Below are 22,748 nucleotides of genomic sequence, written 5' to 3' on the forward strand. Positions count from 1 at the left end.
TTTTAAATCCACCCTCCCTCCCATTGATTCCCCCATCCATGCACCTCACCCCGATGCTCCCCCAACTCCCATACTTTCTTTTTCAAGATCAGCAGGAGGGATGCCCACTCCCTCCTGCCTCGGCTGCCACTGTCTGGACCCCCCCAAACACTCCTCCCCCTGGTACCTTCTAATGAAGACTGACAGGAGGGCCCATACCTTCTGATGAAGACTGTCAGGGGAGATGCCCACTCCCTTCTGCCTCAGCCACCGCTGCATGGACCCCCCCAAACACTCTCTGCCCCCCTTACCTTCTAATGAAGACTGACAGGAGGGCCCACTTCCTCGACCAGCAGGCCCATCTCTTCAAAATGGCAGGCCTTCTCCTTCCTGGTGTATCCTGGGATGCACTGGGAGGGACCTAAGGCCTTGATTGATGAGGGGCCTTCCACATCTGAGCCAGTCAAGGCCCTTCCAAATGTGTCCCAAGATGCACCGGGAAGGGGAAGGCCTGCCATTTTGAAAAGGAGGGCCTGCCTGCAGGAGGAAATGTGCATCCCTCCCACCAATCTTCATTAGAAGGTACGAGGTTGAGGAGTGTTGGGGGAGGGGTCAGGGCAGTGGCTGCTGAGGCAGCAGGGAGTGGGCATCTGATCCTCCGGGGGGGGGGGGGGGGGGTGTTCTGGCATGGAAGTCCTGGCATGCCTTTTTTTTTCTTTTTTTTTTTTAAATAAGCACAGATGTTATACATGTGTAACACATGTACATCTGTGTCTGTTAAAAAAAAAAAAAAAAAAAAAGCTGCTCTTCCTGTCCCGGACAGCTGAGCAGCAGGGGAATCCCGTGGCTCAGTTGACTGGGGAAGGGAGAGCAGCTTGAAAGGAGGAAGGAGCTGTGCTTAGTGCTTGCTATTTTGAGCAAGCACCAGGCACAGTTCATCTACCCTTTTATTGGGAGATTCTCTGCACAAATATAATGCATATAATTTGCATGCTATTGTGCTTAGCATTGCCAGTAAAGAAAAATTGCTCCCGCCACAATATTTTTTTACAATGATATTGGAGCTTTGTAAATCTGGGCCAAGATAATTTAAAGTGCAGAATACAATGAATTTGTCGGTTGTCTTGGAATTGAACCTTACTGGAAAACTAGAAAAGAATACCAAACTGTAAGCTTGGGCATGGCTAGAGCTCAGAGGTAAAGTACCGTATTTTCACGCAAATAACGCGCACCCGTATAAAACGCGCACACGGGTATAGCGCGCAGAAATCACGATGATATGTACAAAAACTTTGGTATACCGCGCTCACGGGTATACCGCGCATGCTGCCCGACGCTCCTTTCGCCCGCCCTGACTTTCCGTGCGCTGTCCCGACTCTCCGTTCACCCCCCCTGACTTCCGTGCACTGTCCCCCCTTGAAGGTCTGTCCCCATCCTGAAAGCCTGATGCCCCCCCCGACGTCCGATACATCCCTCCCCCCCGAAGGACCGCCGATTCCCCAACAATATCGGGCCAGGAGGGAGCCCAAATCCTCCTGGCCACGGCGACCCCCTAACCCCACCCCGCACTACATTACGGGCAGGAGGGATCCCCGGCCCTCCTGCCCTCGACGCAAACCCCCCCCCCCCCAACGACCGCCCCCCCCCCAAGAACCTCCGACCGCCCCCCAGCCGACCCGCGACCCCCCTGGGACCCCCACGACCCCCCCACCCCCCTTCCCCGTACCTTTGGTAGTTGGGCCAGAAGGGAGCCCAAACCCTCCTGGCCACGGCGACCCCCTAACCCCACCCCGCACTACATTACGGGCAGGAGGGATCCCAGGCCCTCCTGCCCTCGACGCAAACCCCCCTCCCCCCCAACGACCGCCCCCCCCAAGAACCTCCGACCGCCCCCCCAGCCGACCCGCGACCCCCCTGGCGACCCCCACGACCCCCCACCCCCCTTCCCCGTACCTTTGGTAGTTGGCCGGACAGACGGGAGCCAAACCCGCCTGTCCGGCAGGCAGCCAACGAAGGAATGAGGCCGGATTGGCCCATCCATCCTAAAGCTCTGCCTACTGGTGGGGCCTAAGGCGCGTGGGCCAATCAGAATAGGCCCTGGAGCCTTAGGTCCCACCTGGGGGCGCGGCCTGAGGCACATGGTCGGGTTGGGCCCATGTGCCTCAGGCCGCGCCCCCAGGTGGGACCTAAGGCTCCAGGGCCTATTCTGATTGGCCCACGCGCCTTAGGCCCCACCAGTAGGCGGAGCTTTAGGATGGATGGGCCAATCCGGCCTCATTCCTTCGTTGGCTGCCTGCCGGACAGGCGGGTTTGGCTCCCGTCTGTCCGGCCAACTACCAAAGGTACGGGGAAGGGGGGTGGGGGGGGTCGTGGGGGTCGCCAGGGGGATCGCGGGTCGGCTGGGGGGCGGTCGGAGGTTCTTGGGGGGGCGGTCGTTGGGGGGGAGGGGGGGTTGCGTCGAGGGCAGGAGGGCCTGGGATCCCTCCTGCCCGTAATGTGGTGCGGGGTGGGGTTAGGGGGTCGCCGTGGCCAGGAGGGTTTGGGCTCCCTTCTGGCCCGATATTGTCGGGAAGTCGGCGGTCCTTCGGGGTGGGGGTGCGAGTGGTCCTGCCGGGGGGGGGATGTATCGGACGTCGGGGAGTCGGCCGGGCAAGAGGGCTTGGGCTCCCTCTTGCTCCGATCGTGGATGCGGGTGCGGGTGGGAGCGCGTGCGAGCGGTCGTTCGGGGTGGGGGTGCGAGCGGTCCTGCTGGGGGGGTGAATCGGGCGTCGGGCGGGGTGGGAACTATGTTTTAAAACTTTTGTATACCGCGCTCACGCATATAACGCGCGAGGGGTATGCGCGGTAGGTAAAAACGCGTATAACGCGCGCGTTATATGCGTGAAAATACGGTAATGCCATTCACAGAAAGGAAAGCCATAGAGAGAACATTGTATGATTATATTATCTCCATCATATTGAAAAAAAATGTGTGGGGATGGGGAGACCCAGGATCATGAGGCCTGTTCAAGCAGCAGCTCCACCTCGACACAACCATCCCATTCACAATGTATAATGGAAAGGAATATGCATACTTTCCAACATCTTAATAATTTATGCTATTAAAACTAATTTTCCAGTTCAAGGAGTGTAAACTTTGGCATCCACAACTCTCAACATTCCACATAACTTCAAATCAAGACTCCCATCATCTGGGAGGATGCCAATGGTGAAAGCTACTGCAAAAGCACAGCCTTATTTTCAGTGGAAGAGAATTTTACCAAAACAGGCCCGTTTCATGGTCCTTAGCATGAGACAGAAACTTATCACACTGTCTCATCTCAATTTCTTTCATTTATCCTAGTAAAAATAAATACTCATTTGACTGATAAGAAGCATTAATTACTGAAACAGCACAAATGCTGAAATACTTCTTCTGAAGCTCATTTAAACAGTACTTGCTTCAGTCTGCAGTAAAACCGACAGCTCCAGCTTGACAAAGTTCCCGGCTTGGCTTTCAATAAACTGTATTTAGTTAACAGGTGATGCAGTGCACGACAAACATTCTATACTTGCTTGGAGAGTGGCAATTAAAGTATAAACCCAGGTACAAGTTACTGCATAGTCTATGCATTATTCAGAACGTAGTTCAACTTATCTTCAATTTGAAAAATTTCAATCATATTACTCCTTTTTTTTTGCAAATTCCATTGGCTGCCAATAGAGACCTGGGTGCAGTTCAAGTTCAGTTACATTTGTTATAAACTAAAGTGTTGTTCGGTTTTACACCTAAATATCTTGTGGATTTGTTTATATTTGCTAATATTAAACACACTAGACGTTCACATGTATTATTCACTTTTCCATCTGTCAAAGGGTGTAAATTCAAAAGATACCATCAATCGCTTTCTGTCCTATCAAGCAGCTTCTTGGGATAAGGATTTAAATCTTTTAATCGCGATTTCTAGTACCTATCAATTGTTAAGGAGACATTTGAAAACATATCCGTTTACTAGATATTTAGGTAATTAAAATACTTCACTTAACTGTAATTTTTAACTTTTGTAAACTGTATGCTTCACGGTACTGCGATATAGAAGTAAATTTTTATATTATGTTTTAAAGAGTTTTAAAACTTCCATAGGTTGTTTATTTTAACAAATATCAGGTCCTCCTTCGCATCACCCAAATGTTTTGCAACCCATCATCCTGCCTAAATTTTGGAGAACCAACCTACTGCGAGTTTGTCTTGGACAAGAGCCGGAAACAGCAGAAGCCAAAAGACAGCAGAATGAGGTGGCCACCAGGGCTTTAATGTGGCTACATTTTTGCCTTTGAAGTGACTGAAACTTTCCCCTTTCTCCCTACTACAAAAAGAGGAGGACTGGACTTTGGAGAGGGTGGAAATAGAAGAAGTAAAAAAAAAAAATTAAAAAAAAGAGACAGAATAAACAGATTGGAAGTGGAGAGGGGATGAGTACAGAAGATGGAAATGTGGGAACTAGAGAGTGAGTGAAAGGAGGCACTGGAAGGAATAAAACAAAGGTAGGAATAAGAGGGCTAGACAGGTAACAGCAGGAAACAGAAAGGAGATAAAATGAAAAATCAAGATGATACGAGGACTTTAAGGGGGAAGGAAGAATGAAATCTTAACTACAGGTAGATAAAACATCTAAATATATATTTGCAAACTGGTTTGGGGCCCGTTGACATCCTTTGTTACTTCAACATAGTTGTCTTTGTTTAATTTTTGTTTACAGTGTTCCCCCAGTCGTTCGCAGTCGGCAGTTCGCGGTCCCGGTCATTCACAGTATTTTCTGACCACAAACCGCCGACAAGGAGAAGGCAGCCGGAGAGGCAGGAGAGAGCAGCCAGAGTGCAGTGAGTGCAGGAAATCACTCGCTGTATGCTCCGACTGCCTCTTCCTGCACTAAGTCGGACCTTATCCAATCAGGAGCTGCTTAATGTTCTTAATGTGGCCATGCATCATTCCTGAATCTGCTGTAGAAGTGTAGGAGTCTATGCCACTGGCTCAGTGAAATCAAATGAAGCCACAACCGCGTACTTAAGTACCAGTCATACTTAAGTCGGGCATCTGTAACTCGGGGACTTACCACTTATATAGCGCTGAAAGGTGTACGCAGCGTTGTACATTTTGACATTTATAGACTGTCCCTGATCAGAAGAGCTTACAATCTAACTTGGACAGACAGACATGACATATAGGGTTGGGAATGCAATACCCAAGATGAGAGGAGTTAGGAGTCGAAGGAACTCTCAAAGAGGTGGGCTTTTAACTGGGCCTTGAACAAATTGTAGTTGTATATTCCTTTCATCAATTTTAAAAAAATGATTTACATATACAGTGGAACCTCGGTTTGCGAGTAACACGGTTTGTGAGTGTTTTGCAAGACGAGCAAAACACTCAGCAAACTTTCGTCTCGCAAACCGAGCACTGCCCCGATAAATGAGCACTTACACTTACATGTTAGAAAGCCTCTATCTGAGCCTACACAGCCAAGTGTCGTCCCACCTGCATGTTGTATATGATCACGCACGTCAATCATCGACGTTGTGCGTGGATCATACGCAATGTGCAGGTGGGACGGCACTCGGCTGCGTGGGCTCTCATAGGCTCTCCAACATGCAGAAGGCACCCAGTGTGAAAGGCTGGCCAGTGGTGGCAGAGGAATCCCCCTAAAACGGTGCCATGTGGGCTCCGGGGTTCTTCAGCGGCTGGCGGACAGAAGAGGCATCTTCCCGAAGCGGCACTGCGGGGTTCTCCATCCCCCCAAAGCGGCACTGCGGGGTTCTCCATTCCCTCGAAGCGGTACTGCGAGGTTCTCCAGCAGCTGGCAGACGGAGGAGACGGCACTGCAGCACCCGGCACCCAACAGGTACACACCCCTGGGCCACCCCTCGCCACTTCCTCGGCACCTTTTGGGTTCTGGAACTAATTGTTAGCGTTGTCATTATGGCCTATGGGGATATGTGCTTTGATATGAGTGCTTTGGATTACGAGCATGCTTCTGGAACAAATTATGCTCGTAAACCAAGGTACCACTGTATCTACAAAAGTCATAAAGAGCTATATTTTTTATAGTGTAAAAGGCTGGCAGCTGACTTTTTTTTTTTTTAATAACCTGATTTAATGCAAGTCACAACTTCAACAAGGATGATATGCTGGTTAAACCAAGACACAGGAAAATATGATTTGTCCCAGGTATGATGTAGTTTGTGAGGCAGAAGCCTTTCAAAGGCAGCATTTGTATGACTCATAAGATTGTCCTGACTCAGAAGTTCTTACGTTTCAACAATTTTATTGAGGTGTACAGCCAAACAAAGAAGTAAGCATCAGCCAAACAAACAGAATACAACTCAAGTTACCACAACTAAGATAACAAGAGATTAATCTCTCCCTTTACTTATTAACGGGTATACAGGTCCCAAAAAGTTACTATCCAGTAAATAACCACCCCACCAAAACAGTAGAAAACCCTACTCAACCCCCTCTCCTTCTTCCACCCCCATCCCTCCTCCCTCCCCCTCACAATTCGTTAGATAATAAACTGCGCCCGGTCGAAGATATCTAAATATTGTCCTCACACTTTCATAAAAGGTACAGATTATTTTACGCATTGACTTGAACTTCCATTGGCCTCCCATCCTGCCAAAGTATTAAGGGAAGCTCTCCAGTGCCACTCACTGAGTGGCACCTCTGAAGTCCAGTGCAAAATGCATGTCCTAGCCACTAAACACATTTTACGATAACAATCTTTTCTCCTTAGGCAGGGCCGCAAAGACTCCAGGTAAATCCAGCACCTGTACCAAAAAAAGAAGCCCCAACCACCCTGCGTGTAAAACCGGTAACCTCTTTCCAAAAACCCTGAATAGGTGCACACCACCAGAACATATGTTCCAAAGTCCCAGCTGACTGACTACATTTCCTGCATGGCCCTGAAAACTGCTCCCCACAATAAGTCAACTGTTTCTGCGAAAAGTAAGCTCGATACAACGCTCTATAATAGCATTCCTGTAAATTTGCACTACGAGTCAGCTCCACCAGTCCTTGTAAAGAAGCTGGAGTTCAAGTTCTTAAACCAGCCTACATCGTCCCCCTTCCTACACAATGTAGTATCATGATTCAGCATTTCTGCAGCTGGTCTATGCCGATCTGCAGCATCATACGAGTAGTACATTTTTTTTTCTCAGAGTTATCAAGATAGTTCAAGAAGCTAGACTCTAAAGCAATTGCCATTTCTTTTGGGTTATTAATAAAAAGCTAATCTTCTAGTTGAAACCTAATACCATTGCACAACGAATGGTACGCTGTTTGCCCAGCAACTAGAGGAAGAGCAACAGATAAATAGCAACAATAAAATAACATAAACTACAGCTCTGTGGGTTAAGCAGAAAATAAATGTTAAAAGGCTCCACTTACCATTGTTATGCCCAGAACTGTAGGGCTGACTACAAAGACTGGTGCTCGAATAATACTCTGACTTCTTTCCCAGAAAGAGTAGAAAAGGTCTGCCCAGCAGACTATCCACAGTAACAAGCCCAAGGCCTGAAGAAGGAAATAAAGTAGTCATTTTAACATATATATGCACCTGAGGATCACATAATTACATACAACGAAGCAGAAATTCTACTATAGGATCATACTTCTGCAAAATACTTAGGGCTCCTTTTATCAAGGTGCGCTACAGGGGTTAGCGCATCGGACATTTTCAACACACGCTAACCCCCGCGGCACACCAAAAACTAACGCCTTGTCAATGGAGGCGTTAGCGACTAGCGCGGCCAGGCGGTTGAACGCGCGGTATTCCCGCGCGTTAACCACCTACCGCAGCTTGATAAAAGGAGCCCTTAGGGCACCACCTATTTCTAAACTCCCATATACTTTCTACAGGCAGAAAGCCTTCCCATCTACACACATGGCCACAGAGCTGGAGTACTGAAATCCGATGTACTTGTGGATGGGTACAATGCCATCCTGATGAATGCATCACGCCACCATATATGAGGTCTGTTCAAAAAGTTCCAGGACAGTTTGAATTGCACGTCAGCGGGAAGTTCTTTTGAGACGTGCTAGGTGGCGTTGAGTAGCTTGAAATCTCACGCGTAACCTCCTTTTTGTTTGTCGAGATCTGTTTTTGTCTCCGAGCTACGTGTGTTTTTGTGACCAGCTATTTTTCATCATATACGACCTCAATGAGCAACGCTACAGCGTGAAGTTTTGTTTTAAATTGGGTAAGACAGCTACAGAAACTTACGAAATGTTGAAAGTGGCTTCTGGGAGACATGTCATGAGTCATGGAAGGTGTTGTGAATGCATCAAAATTCACAAATTTTGCACAAAAAAACAGCGATCACAGTTCTTCCCCAGCTACCTTACTCTCCTGACTTAGCCCTTGCTGACTTCTTGTTTCCTAAACTTAAATCCACATTGAAAGGAAAGTAATTTGACATCATTGTAGACATAAAGCAAAATCTGGCACAGCAACGATGCGTTTGAAAACGATGTTGGGAAAAGTGTATACCTAGGGAAGGGGAGTAATTTGAAAGAGACCCAATGGCATTAGTTGTTAGATTAATAAATTTTTATAAAATCAGTCCTGGAACTTTTTGAACAGCCCCTCGTATGTACACACAGAAATGTTGAGGCTAGATCTGGGCTACAGTTGACCCTAAAATCACGTATTGCTATGGTTAGAGTACCAGTTCATACATAGATCACAACTATATTTAGTTTTAGGAATAATTTCTCTCTCAGTTATACAAGGAAAGCATGCACGGCATGGCTCGTGGAATGCTTTACAACCATCTGCATGCATGTGCATTTGTGTGCAAGTATGCATGTTATCCGACTTGATCATGAGAGGGGGGTTGTTTCAATACAGCAGTTTCTAAACATCAGTTTTATTATTTTCAAACCAAACCACTTTGATAATATTAGATGTCACTTCCAGTAGAATGCAACCCACAAGGTATCACTATAGCAAAGCAACAATATTTAACATGCTTTTCCACCACTAGACAACCATCCGTAACAAGTAAACTAAACAGTTTGATCAGTAGATATTATCGCACATAGCAACCCTTAAGAAAGCTACAGCAGCTCTCCCTCCGGATTCGTGGTTTCCATATTTGCGAATTTGATTATTCGCAATTTTTTTTTGTCTAATTTTTCTTCTATTTTTAGGCTGTCAGAACCTCCCTGGACCTTACCTGGTGGTCTAGTAGTGACACGTTGCAGGAGTGATCTTCCTATGTTCCAGCCCCATGCAGAGCCGTCATCAAAATGGCTGCCATGAGTTCCCGTTGCAGTCTCGAGACTACAACGGGCCCCTCATTTGAGCTTCCATTGCTCCTATGTATAATTTCTTACAAAAATAGGCAGAATTGATTTAAATCATAACTCTGAAACTTAGGGGCTTACAAAAAAATACTCAAAAAACTGAGACTGATCCAGAACACTGCTGTTCGCCTCATTTTTGGACTAATAAAATGGGAGCATATTACCCCCTTTTATCAAAAACTTCACTGGTTGCCAGTAGAGTCCAGAGCTCTGTTCAAGTTTTCCTATATTTGTTACAAAGCAGTTTTGGGGATGCTACCAGGTTATCTTGCTTCTCAACTTTCTTTGAACTATTCTAATAAAAGTACACGTAGAACAAATCTATTTAGTTATCCTTCTATAAAATCCTGTCAATATAAGAAGTTTTTTGACAGAATTTTTTCATTAAAGGCCACTAAATTGAATACGTGGCTTGGAAAATCAATATTAGAGGGTACTTATTCTGATTTTAGAAAATTGTTAAAGACTTCTAATTCTCCCTCTCGCCGAGGGGGGGGTGCCGGTTGGAGCAAGGGGGCCTTTGCGAGTGGGGGGCAGCGATGCTGGTTATCGGGGGGGGGGGGGGGGGTGCTCGCAAATCGAGTCAACACTCAGTTTGCCAGTCAAAAGTTTGCTGAGTGTTTTGCTCGTCTTGCAAAATACTCGCAAACCGGGTTACTCGCAAACCGAGGTTTGACTGTATTTTAAAAGTAATACGATGGCTAATTGGGAGCCAGTGGGAGTTAATCAATAAGGGAGTGACATGATCGTATTTTTTCCCATTGTGTATGAGTTTAACCGCAGTGTTTTGTATTATTTGAAGGCATCTTTTTTCCTTTTGCGTAATATTGATTAGTAAAGAGTTGCAGTAATCGAGCTTGGCAATGACCAGAGAGTGATTGATATATTGATAGATTTGGGCTCGAGAAATTTTGAAATCGAACGTATCATACATAGTTTGAAAAAACATTGTTTAACTGTATTACTTATGTGATCATGGAACGAGAGTTTATCATCGATGACACTCCACAGACAACTGCTCAACAGCCATACAGTTTCCTCTCACACAAACATTTGCATGTGTGTTATGTGAATTTTAGTATACTAAGGAAAACCCATCTTTGATGTTTAATAATGTCCTCAGCAGAAAAGAATCAAAAGGAGTCCACTGGTGGCCACAAATGCTTTAAAAGGGTTTGTTACATAATATACTCTGATTTCCCCAAGATTTGGCAGCTAAGATTTAATGCCAAGAAATACAATGTCATGCATTTGGGCTGCAATAACCCGACGGAGTGGTACAGTTTAGGGGATGAAGAATTTTTGTGCATGAAAGACAAGCGGGATTTGGATGCGATAGTATGTGATGATCTTAAGGTGTTGAAGGTGGCCAAACAGGTTGAAAAAGCAACAGCAAACACTAGAAGGATGCTTGGGTGCATAGGGAGAGGAATGGCCAGAAGGAAAAAAGAGGTATTGATGTCTCTGTAAGACGGGTGAGACCTCATTTAGAATACTGTGTACAATTCTGGAGAACGCACCTTCAAAAACATATAAACAGAATGGGTCAGTCCAGAGGAAGGCTACTAAAATGGTTGATGGTCTTCATCATAAGACATATGGGAACAGACTTAAAGATCTCAATATGTATATTTTGAAGGAAAGGCAGGAGAGGGGAGATACAACAGAGATGTTTAAATACCTACGTTGCATAAATGTGCATAAGGCAAGTCCCTTTCAATTGAAAGGAAACTCTGGAAATGAGACTGTAAAGAAGCACTTACTGTTTTGGTTTTGTTTAGATGTGACATTCTGATATAGCCTTGATGACGATGACGAAGATAGAGAGAGTAGAAAGGGAAGCACACCCAGAGGTAAATACAAGGGGTCCAGACCAAAACAGTGTTATGAAAGCACTTGGTGAAATCTGGATTCTCTGTGTACCATGTTAGATTCCAGTCCTGCCAAAAGACAAAGCAGACAAATAATTAAATACCGTATAATCCAGTGGTCTCAAACTCACAGCCCGGGAGCCACATGCGGCCCGCCAGGTACTATTTTGAGGCCCTCAGTATGTTTATCATAATCACAAAAGTAAAATAAAACAGTTTCTTGATCATATGTCTCTTTAGCTATAAATTACAATATTATTATTAAGACTTAGCCAAAAAGAAAGATTTATAAACTATAAAGAGTTTTTACCTCAAGCAAAATTCTAATTTCTTTAATAAGACATTAACTGTTTTTTTTTTTTCTGAGGCCAAGTACCTACAAATCCAGAATGTGACCCCGCAAAGGGTTTGATTTTGAGACCACTGGTATAATCCTATAAGATGCCAAAGAAAAACACCTTAGCCATACAACTTTAAACTATTTTAACACTACAGCTCCAGTTATTTTATTTGAATTAAAACAGGTCACACACTACTTAACTTTCTCAGATTATTTCTATGTTTGTATAAATGATTATTTCTTGCACAGTAAAGTGTTAGATGAAAGTAAGATAAGGGAGATGAAGGGTGAAAGGGAGAGGTTGAGACATGGAGAGAGGTGGAGAGGCGGTAAATGGGGGATGGTGGAAAAAAAAGGTACGGGTATCCCAAAGGTATGTGGAAAGGTAGAAATTGGGCTGAGAATATGGGGGGGAAAAAAAGAGGATAATTTGAGGCAGGGTGAGAGAGAGAAGAATGGGCTGAAGGTCAGGAAAGGAGTTGAGCTGAGGGGGTGAGAGGCAATGGAGAGCAGACAAAGGCTTAGGGGGTATAAAAGGATGGGGGAAGGAGAAGGAGAGGACAATGCAATGCTACAAAGAGATTGAAAAGGAAACCGAAGACTAAAATCTAGATATAAATGGATCGAGGCAGAGAATACAAAAATAGAGGGAAAACCCCAAAAACGGAAAGAGCAATGTCAAAGATATAGGGAAAAAAGGGAAGATGACAGGAAGAAAAAAAGGGTAAGACTAACCATGGAAAATAACTTAAAAGGCTTACAAAGTGGAAAACAGAAACTAGGACCAACCCAATGAAAAAAATAAAATGACCAGACCAAAAAAAAAAATCAGGTTTTTTTTTAGGTATTGGAATGTGTCAGCCTCTAAGAACAGGAGAAATGTGGTGCTGGCGATTTATTAGCTATTAGAGATACTGTATATGAAAAAACATAAATGGGAAGACAAACACAGAGTTCAAAAATAAATTAAAACAGAGAAGCTGCTCAAATGCTTCCTACCTTTAATACTACTGCAGAAAATCAAACTGGTCTGCTCAGAATATTCATGAAAATAGCTTGCATATAGATGGGTTCAAATGAAAAAAAATTTATGATAGCAACAAGGTCATGTTTGAAATGAGCTGAGTTCCAGAGTTGGCCTGAGGAGTGAAATTTAGGAATAACCAGGCAAAGAGTTGGCAAATCACCAAGATTTGTTATTGTCTTTTCTGCTTAGTCAGACTTAGGGCCCACCCACACCAACTTAACTTTACCAAATATGCACTGAAATATGACCTAATACCCAGTGAGAGGTGCACTTTAAAAGCAATTAAGAGGGTGCGGAGAAAAACTGATCATATCTAGGTAGAAAGCTGTTCCACTCCATTTTAATTTTTACAAAAGCAGCAGGAGAAAAATTAAGAGGGAACTGATATAGGGCAAAAGAAAAAGGTTTTTTTTCTAAAAGTTCAGTCCATGGCCCCGAAGCCCATAGCGATTTAAAGGGCTTCGGGGCCGTTGCCGTGCGGCTTTGTAAAAGAGGCAGCAAGTGACTTCAAGTTGAAAAGAGTATATGTTTTTAAAGCATGGGAATAATAATAATAAAAAAGATTTGAAAAAATACACATTCGTTTTCGCTCTTTGTTGGAGTAGGAGACAGAAAAAAAAATTTAAGGCGAGGGAAAAAAGCCCTTAAAAAAATTAAAATAAATTTATACCAGACTTGAAAAGTGCCACATGAAAAGCTCAACATGGGATGCTTCTGCAATTTTGCTAGTTGGAAAAGAGAACAACATTCTTCTCAAAAATAGTACAGTCCATGAAAAAGAACTATCAATCATATATTTATGTTTCAGTAGTTTTATTACGTAAGTAGTATTATTAACTACCTAAGTATTATTAACATTTAGGGGTCCTTTTACCGTATATAATCGAATATAAACCTATCTGAATATAAAAAGAGGTACCATTTTTGCCCCCTTTTTTAAGGAAAAAATAAACTGAGGGTTTATATTCTACCATTCCTCCCTTGTGATGTCCTACCACTCTCCCTCCTAGTAGTCTTATCCCTCCACCGCAAGCCTCCCCCAACTGGCAGACTTTTGCTGCTACGATAGAGCATGCCCGCACCCCGGCAATGCCCCAACCCGTGCCTGCAACCCCACCCGTGCCTCACTAGAATTTCTGATAGTGCTACTTCCCTGCCTCCCAAGCAAGAGTAATGCCTGCACCACCGCCCGTGTCCCAACCCCCACCAGAACATCAGTTTTTTTCCACAACTTTCTTCTCCAATACAAATGTCCAATGGGTTTGACTATGAGAGTTTGCTGAGATTCAACTTCATGGAGAATCATGGAGAATATTATCAGACAGGTCTTTTGATGGGATCCAGGAAGTCAAGTGTTGAAGACTGATACAGCAGCATAGTGAATGCTTGAGTGTAACCTTGGACATTTGTATTGGAGAAGAAATCTGTGGAAAAAAACGAGGCATTGATTGAATACTCGTTATATGGGGGGGGGAAGGCTCTCAATGTATTAGTGTAAACTGATATTTAAAATTGTGATGATAAATATACAATTAAATGTAGTAGATTCTATGGCTTCTTAGCAGTCAATTCATATTCATTAGGGATGTCTGAAAACCTGGCCATTTGTGGCATTTGAGGCCTGAAAGCCTGCATCACTGGCCTAGGAGATTTTTTTTTTTTTAAATCTAACTTCTCCTGTATCATAGTTCTGACTCACCATCTCCTTGCATAACCACCCCAAAAAAAAAATCCAGCTGTTGAGACGGAAAGAATAACTACTGAACAATTTCTTTTTTGCTTCTGGTAATGTTTTCTAGGTGCCACGCCTGTATTCCTCTTCCATATGTGATTGGTATTTTCCTATTATTCACTGTATGCCGCAGGATCAGACTTATAAAATTTTTACTTTTTTTTCTTCTTCTTTATTAATTTTTCAAATATATTTCCAAGCATAATCATCTTGAACAGAAAGATTGACAGAAATTAAAATCTCAAATATATGAGTCATGAAAACACTAAATCAAATTTAAAAAAATATCAAACAATTTTCTATCATTCTCAGGACCTCAATTATAAGGGGTTCCAAGATTCAACTGAGTGACTAAACATAATAAATTCAATATACTTAAATCAAAAGGAAATCAAAAGGAAAAAAGACAGCCTGTAATGGTAGGAGATTAATTCTTCATTTAGAGGTTGTTATAACTTATTCTTTTTATCAAGGCGTTTTAGAGGCAAAAATCCAGTCGACTGGGATGGATCAAAGAAGACATATTTAAAGGATTTATATTTAATTATGCACTTGCCATGGATAGCACAGGAAAAAACTCCACCAATAGAAGTTACTGCGGGTCTCATCAACAAAAATTCTCGCCTTCTTCTCTGAGTATCTTTAGAGACATCAGGAAACGTCAATATTTTTTGCCCAAAAATTTTTTTTAACTTATTTTTAAAAAATAGCCTCATTATCCATTCCTTATCAGATATATATACACATATATATATATATATATATATATATATATATATATATATAGGCTTCTATTCTTGTTTTTATAAACTGTAAAATTCAGGTGAAAGGTTTTTAATCAACGGTGCCTTCACCAAAGAGGTCCAACAAGCTGCCAAGAAAGGTTCTGAAATCTGAAGCAGTTTACTGAAACTTTCTATTTAGAGTAAAAGCAGTTATAGTATACTACCCTGTTTCCCCAAAAATAAGACCTATTCCAAAATAAGCCCTAGCATGATCTTTAAAGATGCTCCTAATATAAGCCCTAACCCAAAAATAAGCCCTAAGATTAACCCCAGAAGCCCCCCCCCTCAAATGTCCCCGACACTCCTTGACTCCATCCTTGACACTAGCGCTGACTGATTTGCTGAAAAAATCGGACTCATCAATTCAGCAACTCCCTTCCCTGCTGCTTTAAGGAGGCCTCAGAGCGGAGGTATGTCAGTCTCACAGTGGGAAGGTCGGTGGGGTTCTGCTGCACAAGGGGATGGGTGAGAGGGGAGGAATGATGCTGCACGGGCGAGGGAGAGGAGAAAAGAGGAAGAATTGGCGGTAGAGGAGAGGAAAGGAGAGATAGATGATTGTTGTACATGAAAAAAATAAGACATTCCCAAAAATAAGCCCAAAATTAATATAACACTGTCTTATTTTCGGGGAAACACGGTATCTATCAATAACTGTGTAAGTACAATACAATAGTACTATCATCATTTTAGGAGCACGTTAGCATTAAATGTTACTATTAGCGGCTAATAGTGCTATAGGTGTTGGTACTGGACAAATGAGAGAATCAAAAAGGTTAAGAATCCCTGAGTTAGATATTTTATTTTTCTGCTACATACTTGTAGTTTGGAGTTTCTGTTGTCACACATACTTTCACACATGCTACTGCTTGATACAAACGTATGTATTTGATTCTAACACAAAAAGTCATCAAATGCCATCAGTGCGACTGGGTTGAAGATACAAGACAAGCTAGGGAGGAGAGGATACTTGAGAAGACATGTTTACTCAAAATCTCTGGAAAAAAAAACACACCAAATTTTTTGCATGAGGGTTGTTTTAAGTCTATTTTGAAACAAATGTACCGCCTTTCATTAAACAAATCGATTAACACCTGAATAAAATAGAATGGTTGCCTGGATCTCAGGCTTGATGGAGTGTTTGTAATAGCAAATTTCAAAGCGGGCCAATTCGATCATCTGATTGATCCAACAGTCCAAAGGGATAGACTCTTCCTGCGTCCAATATCGTAAAATTGTCCCTTCGCCTCTTAGGTCACATGGCAGCCTTGATTTTTCTCCAGTACCACATGCACAGCTCCATGTGAAACCTCTACAGTGGCACCTCAAATTTCACTAGAATCAACAATGGGATTCCTCTTCCTGCAGCATTTGTGTCCAAATAAGCTCTGATGAATGTAAGGAGCAAGATTGGACTTTTGGAAGTTGATGATGAATCCTAGTGATTATAGGGTTAGGACAGTGGTTTGAATGATGAGTAACAAATGGACTCTGGAATGTGCTACTAAGAGCCAATTGTCTAGGTAAGTGTGCAGCCATTTCTCCAGAAGCTGGCTTGTGGAATTTGGTATATGTGACAAACAGTGAATCTCAGGATACTTCATTAGGGGGATGGAGGTTAGTGTAGGCTGGAATCTTATCTTGGCTTAATGAATATCCAAGCCTGCTGTTTACTACAGAAACACAGAGTGAGACATGATAGTTTGTCCCCTAGCCAGTAATGTGAAAATAGCATAAAAGAAGCAAATGCAGGACTTTCCTCGGAATCCATCAATAGTCCTGTGATCAACCCGGTCCATCAGCCGCCTGAAAAGGGGGATTTCCCGGCTGTGAGGGGCGGTGTTGCTACGATCACGGTGAAGTTATAATTTGTGTTTTGTACATTACTGCTATGCAATTTATGTAATGATTAAATTACCTTGTGTATGTCTCTTTGTATGCTGTGAAGTGCTGACTACCTAATGAACTTGGCATTACAGTAAGGAAATACCATGTGGTGTTGTTTTTGAGAGGTAGGTCTTACTTCGTGAAGACTCTCTGCGCTAATGAAAGGCCAAAGTGTATAACCTTGTACTGGAAATGTTGATTGAGGAATCTGAAACAAAGGAAATGCCAGTGGGAAGGATGAATTGGAATATGAGTGTATGAATCCTTGAAGTCTAGGATGGCTAACCAATCGTATTGTATCAATAGAGGAAGAATTGCTGGCTCACTGTAGAGGTGAAGGAAGTGATGAGACAAGAAAACTTCGTTTAAGGAATGGAAAAGGTCAAAAACGGACGAAAACCGGAACAAGCACAAACAACATCAATGCAGGCACCATAAGGCAGTAAAAGGGGCCAAAAGAGACTACGAGAAAAAAATAGCCAAGGAGGCGAAGAACTTCAAGCCGTTCTTTCAATATATTAAGGGGAAATGACACGCGAAGGAAGTAGTGGGACCGCTGGATGACCATGGAATAAAGGGAGTGCTAAAGGAGGACAAAGCAATCGCCGACATACTGAACACATTTTTTGCATCTGTATTTACCGAAGAAGATGTACACAGCAAACCAGAACCCATCAGGCTATATGCTGGAAATGAAGACGAAAAGCTGATAGGATTGACGGTCAGTCTAGAGGAGGTGTGTAGGCAGATTGATAGACTTAAGAGCGATAAATCCCCGGGACCGGACGGCATCCATCCGAGGGTCATCAAGGAACTGAAAGGGACCATAGCTGAACTGCTTCAACTAATAGCCAATCTGTCAATCAAATCGGGAAAGATTCCAGAAGACTGGAAGGTGGCGAATATTACGCCGATCTTCAAGAAAGGTTCGAGGGGAGATCCGGGAAACTACAGACCGGTGAGTCTGACTTCGGTACTGGGAAAGATGGTAGAATCACTGATAAAGGACCGCATCATTGATCACCTTGATAGACATGGGCTGATGAGGACCAGTCAGCATGGTTTTAGCAAAGGCAGATCATGTTTGACAAACTTGCTGCACTTCTTTGAGGGAGTAAACATACAGATAGACAAGGCGACCCGGCTGACATTGTATATCTGGATTTTCAGAAGGCATTTGACAAGGTTCCGCATGAACCATGGAATCAAGGGTAAAATACTCAGGTGGATTAAAAACTGGCTGGATCATAGGAAACAAAGAGTGGGGGTAAATGGACAATACTCGGACTGGAAGAGCGTCACCAGTGGGGTGCCGCAGGGCTCGGTGCTTGGACCCGTGCTCTTCAACATCTTTATAAATGATCTAGACATTGGTACGACGAGTGAGGTGATTAAATTTGCGGACGATACAAAGTTATTCAGAGTAGTGAAGACACAGGGGGATTGCGAAGATCTGCAACGTGACATAATCAGGCTTGAGGAATGGGCATCAACATGGCAGATGAGGTTTAACGTGGATAAGTGTAAAGTGATGCATGTAGGTAACAAAAATCTCATGCACGAATACAGGATGTCCAGGGTGGTATTTGGAGAGACCTCCCAGGAAAGAGACTTGGAAGCTATGATCGACAAGTCGATGAAGCCATCCACGCAATGTGCGGCGGCGGCAAAAAGGGCGAACAGAATACTAGAAATGATAAAGAAGGGGATCACGAACAGATCGGAGAAGGTTATCATGCCGCTGTACTGGGCCGTGGTGCGCCCTCACCTGGAGTACTGCATCCAGCACTGGTCGCCGTACATGAAGAAGGACATGATGCTACTTGAAACGATCCAGAGAAGGGCGACTAAGATGGTTAAGGGGCTGGAGGAGTTGCCGTATAGTGAAAGATTAGAGAAACTGGGCCTTTTCTCCCTCAAACAGAGGAGATTGAGAGGGGATCAAAACATTCAAGATAATGACAGGTTGTTCACCCTCTCCAAGGTAGGGAGAACGAGAGGGCACTCTCTAAAAGTGGTCTGAGGTTGAGAATGGGACAAAGACCTTGTGTCTTTTTGGGGATAAGGAAGAATTTGGAGTAGAACCCTTGGTTCGTCTGGGAATCTGGAACTTCCTCGATAACATTGCTGCACAGTAGAAGGGAGACCTCTGCTGCACCTGGCCATTCCTCTGCCGTATCACTGATGTCTTCAGCAACACGGCAGAGGAACGCCTGGGCATGAGAAGGCCGCGATGCAGCCTGTGCTGCCGTTTGTTACCAAGTAGTTCGGTCTCGCAGTCGGGGTTCAGATGGGAGGGAGAGATGAAAGGGTCAGTGGGGGGGGCACGTGCAGGGGAAAGCGCTGCTGCCAGCGACTGGGGCTTATTTTCTGGGGTAGGGCTTACATTAAGACCTACCCTGAAAATCATGCTAGGGCTTATTTTCGGGGTAGGTCTTATTCTTGGGGAAACACGATAATTGAGGAATCCTCCTTAAGTTGCGAGACTATGACTTGCACTTTTTCACAAAAAAAGACTGCCACCGAAGCAGGGAGCGTCTGCTAGTCTATCATGAAGGTCTTCTTTAAGATCTGATACGCTAAGCCATGCTGTGCGTCTAGTGGCTATGGCAACCACTGCCGTTCGAGATGTCATGTCATAAGCATCATAGTTGGAATTAATTAAATAGTAAGTGCATTTTTGCAGAGCAATGAGGAGACTTGGTATATTGCTTTTGGGAAGTGGCTTCTAGCTTCTGCAAAACAATGTTGAAAATGTAGAATTTGCAGCTGGTGAGCAATCATCTTGGATGAGAGCATAGAACCTTGATAAACTTTGCGACCTAAGGAATCAAGGAGACAATGATCCCTTCTAGGGGGCACACTTATTGGAGATTTTGAAGTCGTAGCCTTTTTAAGAACCAACTCCGATACTACTGAATGGTGATGGAGCTGCTGAAGGTTATGACCAGGTGCATTTTGGACCTTATATTTCAACTCCAAGGGCATGGAAGCTGTGGACACTGATGGGGGTTTTTGCCAATTAGTTAACTGGAAATCTTGTAGAACCTGATGCACTGGTAGTGCAATCAGTTCCTTTATTGGGGTCTTCCAGGATTGAAGTATGGCTTGAAAATCCTTGCTGCCTGTAGGTGTAGCCACTTGACTAAGACTCAGCAGGGAAGATATCTTTTGCAGAAATTTTGGATAGGAGTATTCCTCTATTGGAACTGGCTACATAGACTGGAATGGCTGAGGTATTTGATCAGGATCTGAAATAGGCATATTACCTCAGGATCTGACCAGTCTGGAGGAGATGGAGCTGGACCTTGCATTGGAGAGGAACAGATAGAAGTACAGGGATTCCAGGTTATATCTGTCTGTAGATCAGGAGTCTCAAACTTGCGGCCCACCAGGTACTATTTTGAGGCCCTCAGCATGTTTATCATAATCATAAAAGTAAAATAAAACAGTTTCTTGATCATATTATTATTAAGACTTAGCCAAAAGGAAAGATTTATAAACTATAAAGAGTTTTACTTCACGCTAAATTGTCATTTCTTTAATAAGACATTAACTATTTTTTTCTGAGGCCCTCCAAGTACCTACAAATCCAAAATGTGGCCCTGCAGAGGGTTTGAGTTTGAGACCACTGCTGTAGATAGTGCTAAAGGGCCCGAGAGCATAGATCCTCTGAGGGATAGTGCTCCACACAAGCCAAGCTTTAGATTTAGAGGAGAATGCTGAAAGTAAAGCAGCACTATCCTGCATAAAATGTTGAAGCAGCAGAAAATAATCAGAAACAGTTTGAATAGAGTCTGAGCTCTGAGGAGGATCTGGCTAAAGACCAGACAGGGGGGGATGCTTAGCAGGAACATAGTCCTGAAGGGGAGGAGTTGGAGAGGCTCCCCATTTGAATTTTGAGTGACTTTTGCTAGGTTTTGTAATGTTACCTGCAGGCAATGAAGTCTGCTCTTTCCAGCCAAGAGAGAACCACGAGGTCGAGACTGAGCCCATGGTAGCCTTCACTGTAGCCTCAGTAATTGTCAAAGCCGCTTCAGCTTCTCGAGTTGAGCCCTGTGCTGTAACTGCCGCTGCCGGTGGTGAAGGGGTAGTGCACTATTCAAGCACTGAGAGCTTCTTAAGTTGGCCTGCCAAATCTGCCTGTTTTTATTTTCCTACGGCATCGGTGGCAGTTGGCTTCCTTCCCTTTGAAGTACCGAAACAGGGCCCTGGGAGGAGGGAGCGAGCGGCGAAGATTGTGGCTTTGTTGGTTTCTTAGAAGTTCCAGCGCAAAGAGGCACTGAACAAGAATCGCTGGCCATCGCGATATTTCTGTGAAGCAAAAAGAGCCCTTCAAGTTCTAGTGCTAGTCAGTAAAAATCATCTCCATTGTGTAGGAAGTTTCAAAAGTTTCAAAAGTTCCAAGACTGAAATATTCTCAATTTGTCCTCTTTAACTTTTTTTTTTTTAAGAGAAATTTTTCCCCAGTTGTTGTTGAGTTTTATCTTCTTTCTTTTCTTTCTTTTTTTTTTTTATATACTTGCTAAGGAAAAATTATTAATATTGAATTAGTAAATTATAGCAGCTTTTTTTTTCTGTGAAGAAGAGAGAGGGGAGAGCTGCGTCCTGACAGGAGCGGCCAAATTAAAAACTAACAAGTAGAGGGGAAGGGTTCTAGGTATATGGACTCCTGCACATGCCCACTAAACACAAAAGCTTGCCTAGCTAGGGGAGAACACCGGCACTCAGGCTCAGTCAGAGGACTTCACCAACAAGTATGCCTGCATATCCCCTGCTTGAACCAGAGAAATAACACTCCAAACAAAGATCAGACTTGAGCACGCACTCAATGTTCATTTACGGATGCGAAAGCTGGACACTATGGAAACAAGACAGAAAGAAAATTGACTCATTTGAGCTTTGGTGCTGGAAAAGGATTTTATGCATGTCATGGACCGCCAGAAGAACTAACAAACTGATTCTGAAAAAGATCAAACCAGCTATGTTGTTTGAAGTCCAAATGATAAAGTTATGACTGTCTTATTTTGGTCACACCATCAGAAAAGAAAGATCACTGGAAAAGGACAACATGTTTGGAAGATCGAATGAACCAGGCGAAGAGGGCGACCTGCAATCAGATGGCTGGACACATTGAAAATAATCGTGGGGATGATGCTAGAGACGTATTAACAATAATCACAGCTCTAATAAAGAGACTTCTTAATAAATATTTATGTGAAAAACTCAGACCCTGAACCCGTGAACTCGTAATATAAAGATCAGAATTTCTGAACATTTGAACGGTATCCGTAATCAAAGGATGTCAGCCCCCCTTGCAGCCCACTGGATTGAGGAATCTCATTCAATTGATGATCTTAAGTACACTGTTCTGATCCAGATCAGGGATCTTGAGGGTGATCTCTCAGGATGTCTGATCCGGAGGGAACAGCGATTTATCTTTGAATGGCATACATTGTCCCCTCACGGGCTGAATCACGAAATTGAATGGCTATTGACTTAACAATGCCGGTGCGGGTGAGCCTTCTCTTCCGGGTTGAGGTTCCGTCATTTCCGCTTCGATTGGAATATAACAGCCGCCCAGGGAAACTTTTCCACATTCTCAGTCAGTCTGCCCTGATATTGTTGCCTCTCTGATGTTCTGTGCCACTAACAGGTATTTTTATGTAGTTTCAAGATTGAGAGTAAGCTTGGTAGATCTAAACAGGAGATATATAGATATATCCCAGGGACCCGAGCAACAGGTTATAATGATGTAAGATTTTTCTAATAAGTTATTTTTGTTTTGGA

The 22,748-nt window shown here is 43.6% G+C and overlaps 1 protein-coding gene across 2 annotated transcripts in view; it reads right to left on the minus strand.

Annotated features, from left to right (window-relative positions):
* Positions 1–22,748, minus strand: part of LOC117369099 (multidrug resistance-associated protein 1-like) — a 201,235-nt gene that overhangs the window by 140,566 nt on the left and 37,921 nt on the right. For both annotated transcript variants that reach the window (XM_033963097.1, XM_033963096.1), the window contains exons 2-3: positions 11,083–11,259; positions 7,400–7,525 (exon numbers count right to left, since the gene is read on the minus strand). In XM_033963097.1, the coding sequence (XP_033818988.1) occupies positions 7,400–7,525; positions 11,083–11,259 (303 nt within the window). The remainder of the gene's footprint in view (positions 1–7,399; positions 7,526–11,082; positions 11,260–22,748) is intronic.

Source organism: Geotrypetes seraphini, chromosome 11 (assembly GCF_902459505.1).
Source record: "Geotrypetes seraphini chromosome 11, aGeoSer1.1, whole genome shotgun sequence".
Taxonomy (NCBI): domain Eukaryota; kingdom Metazoa; phylum Chordata; class Amphibia; order Gymnophiona; family Dermophiidae; genus Geotrypetes; species Geotrypetes seraphini.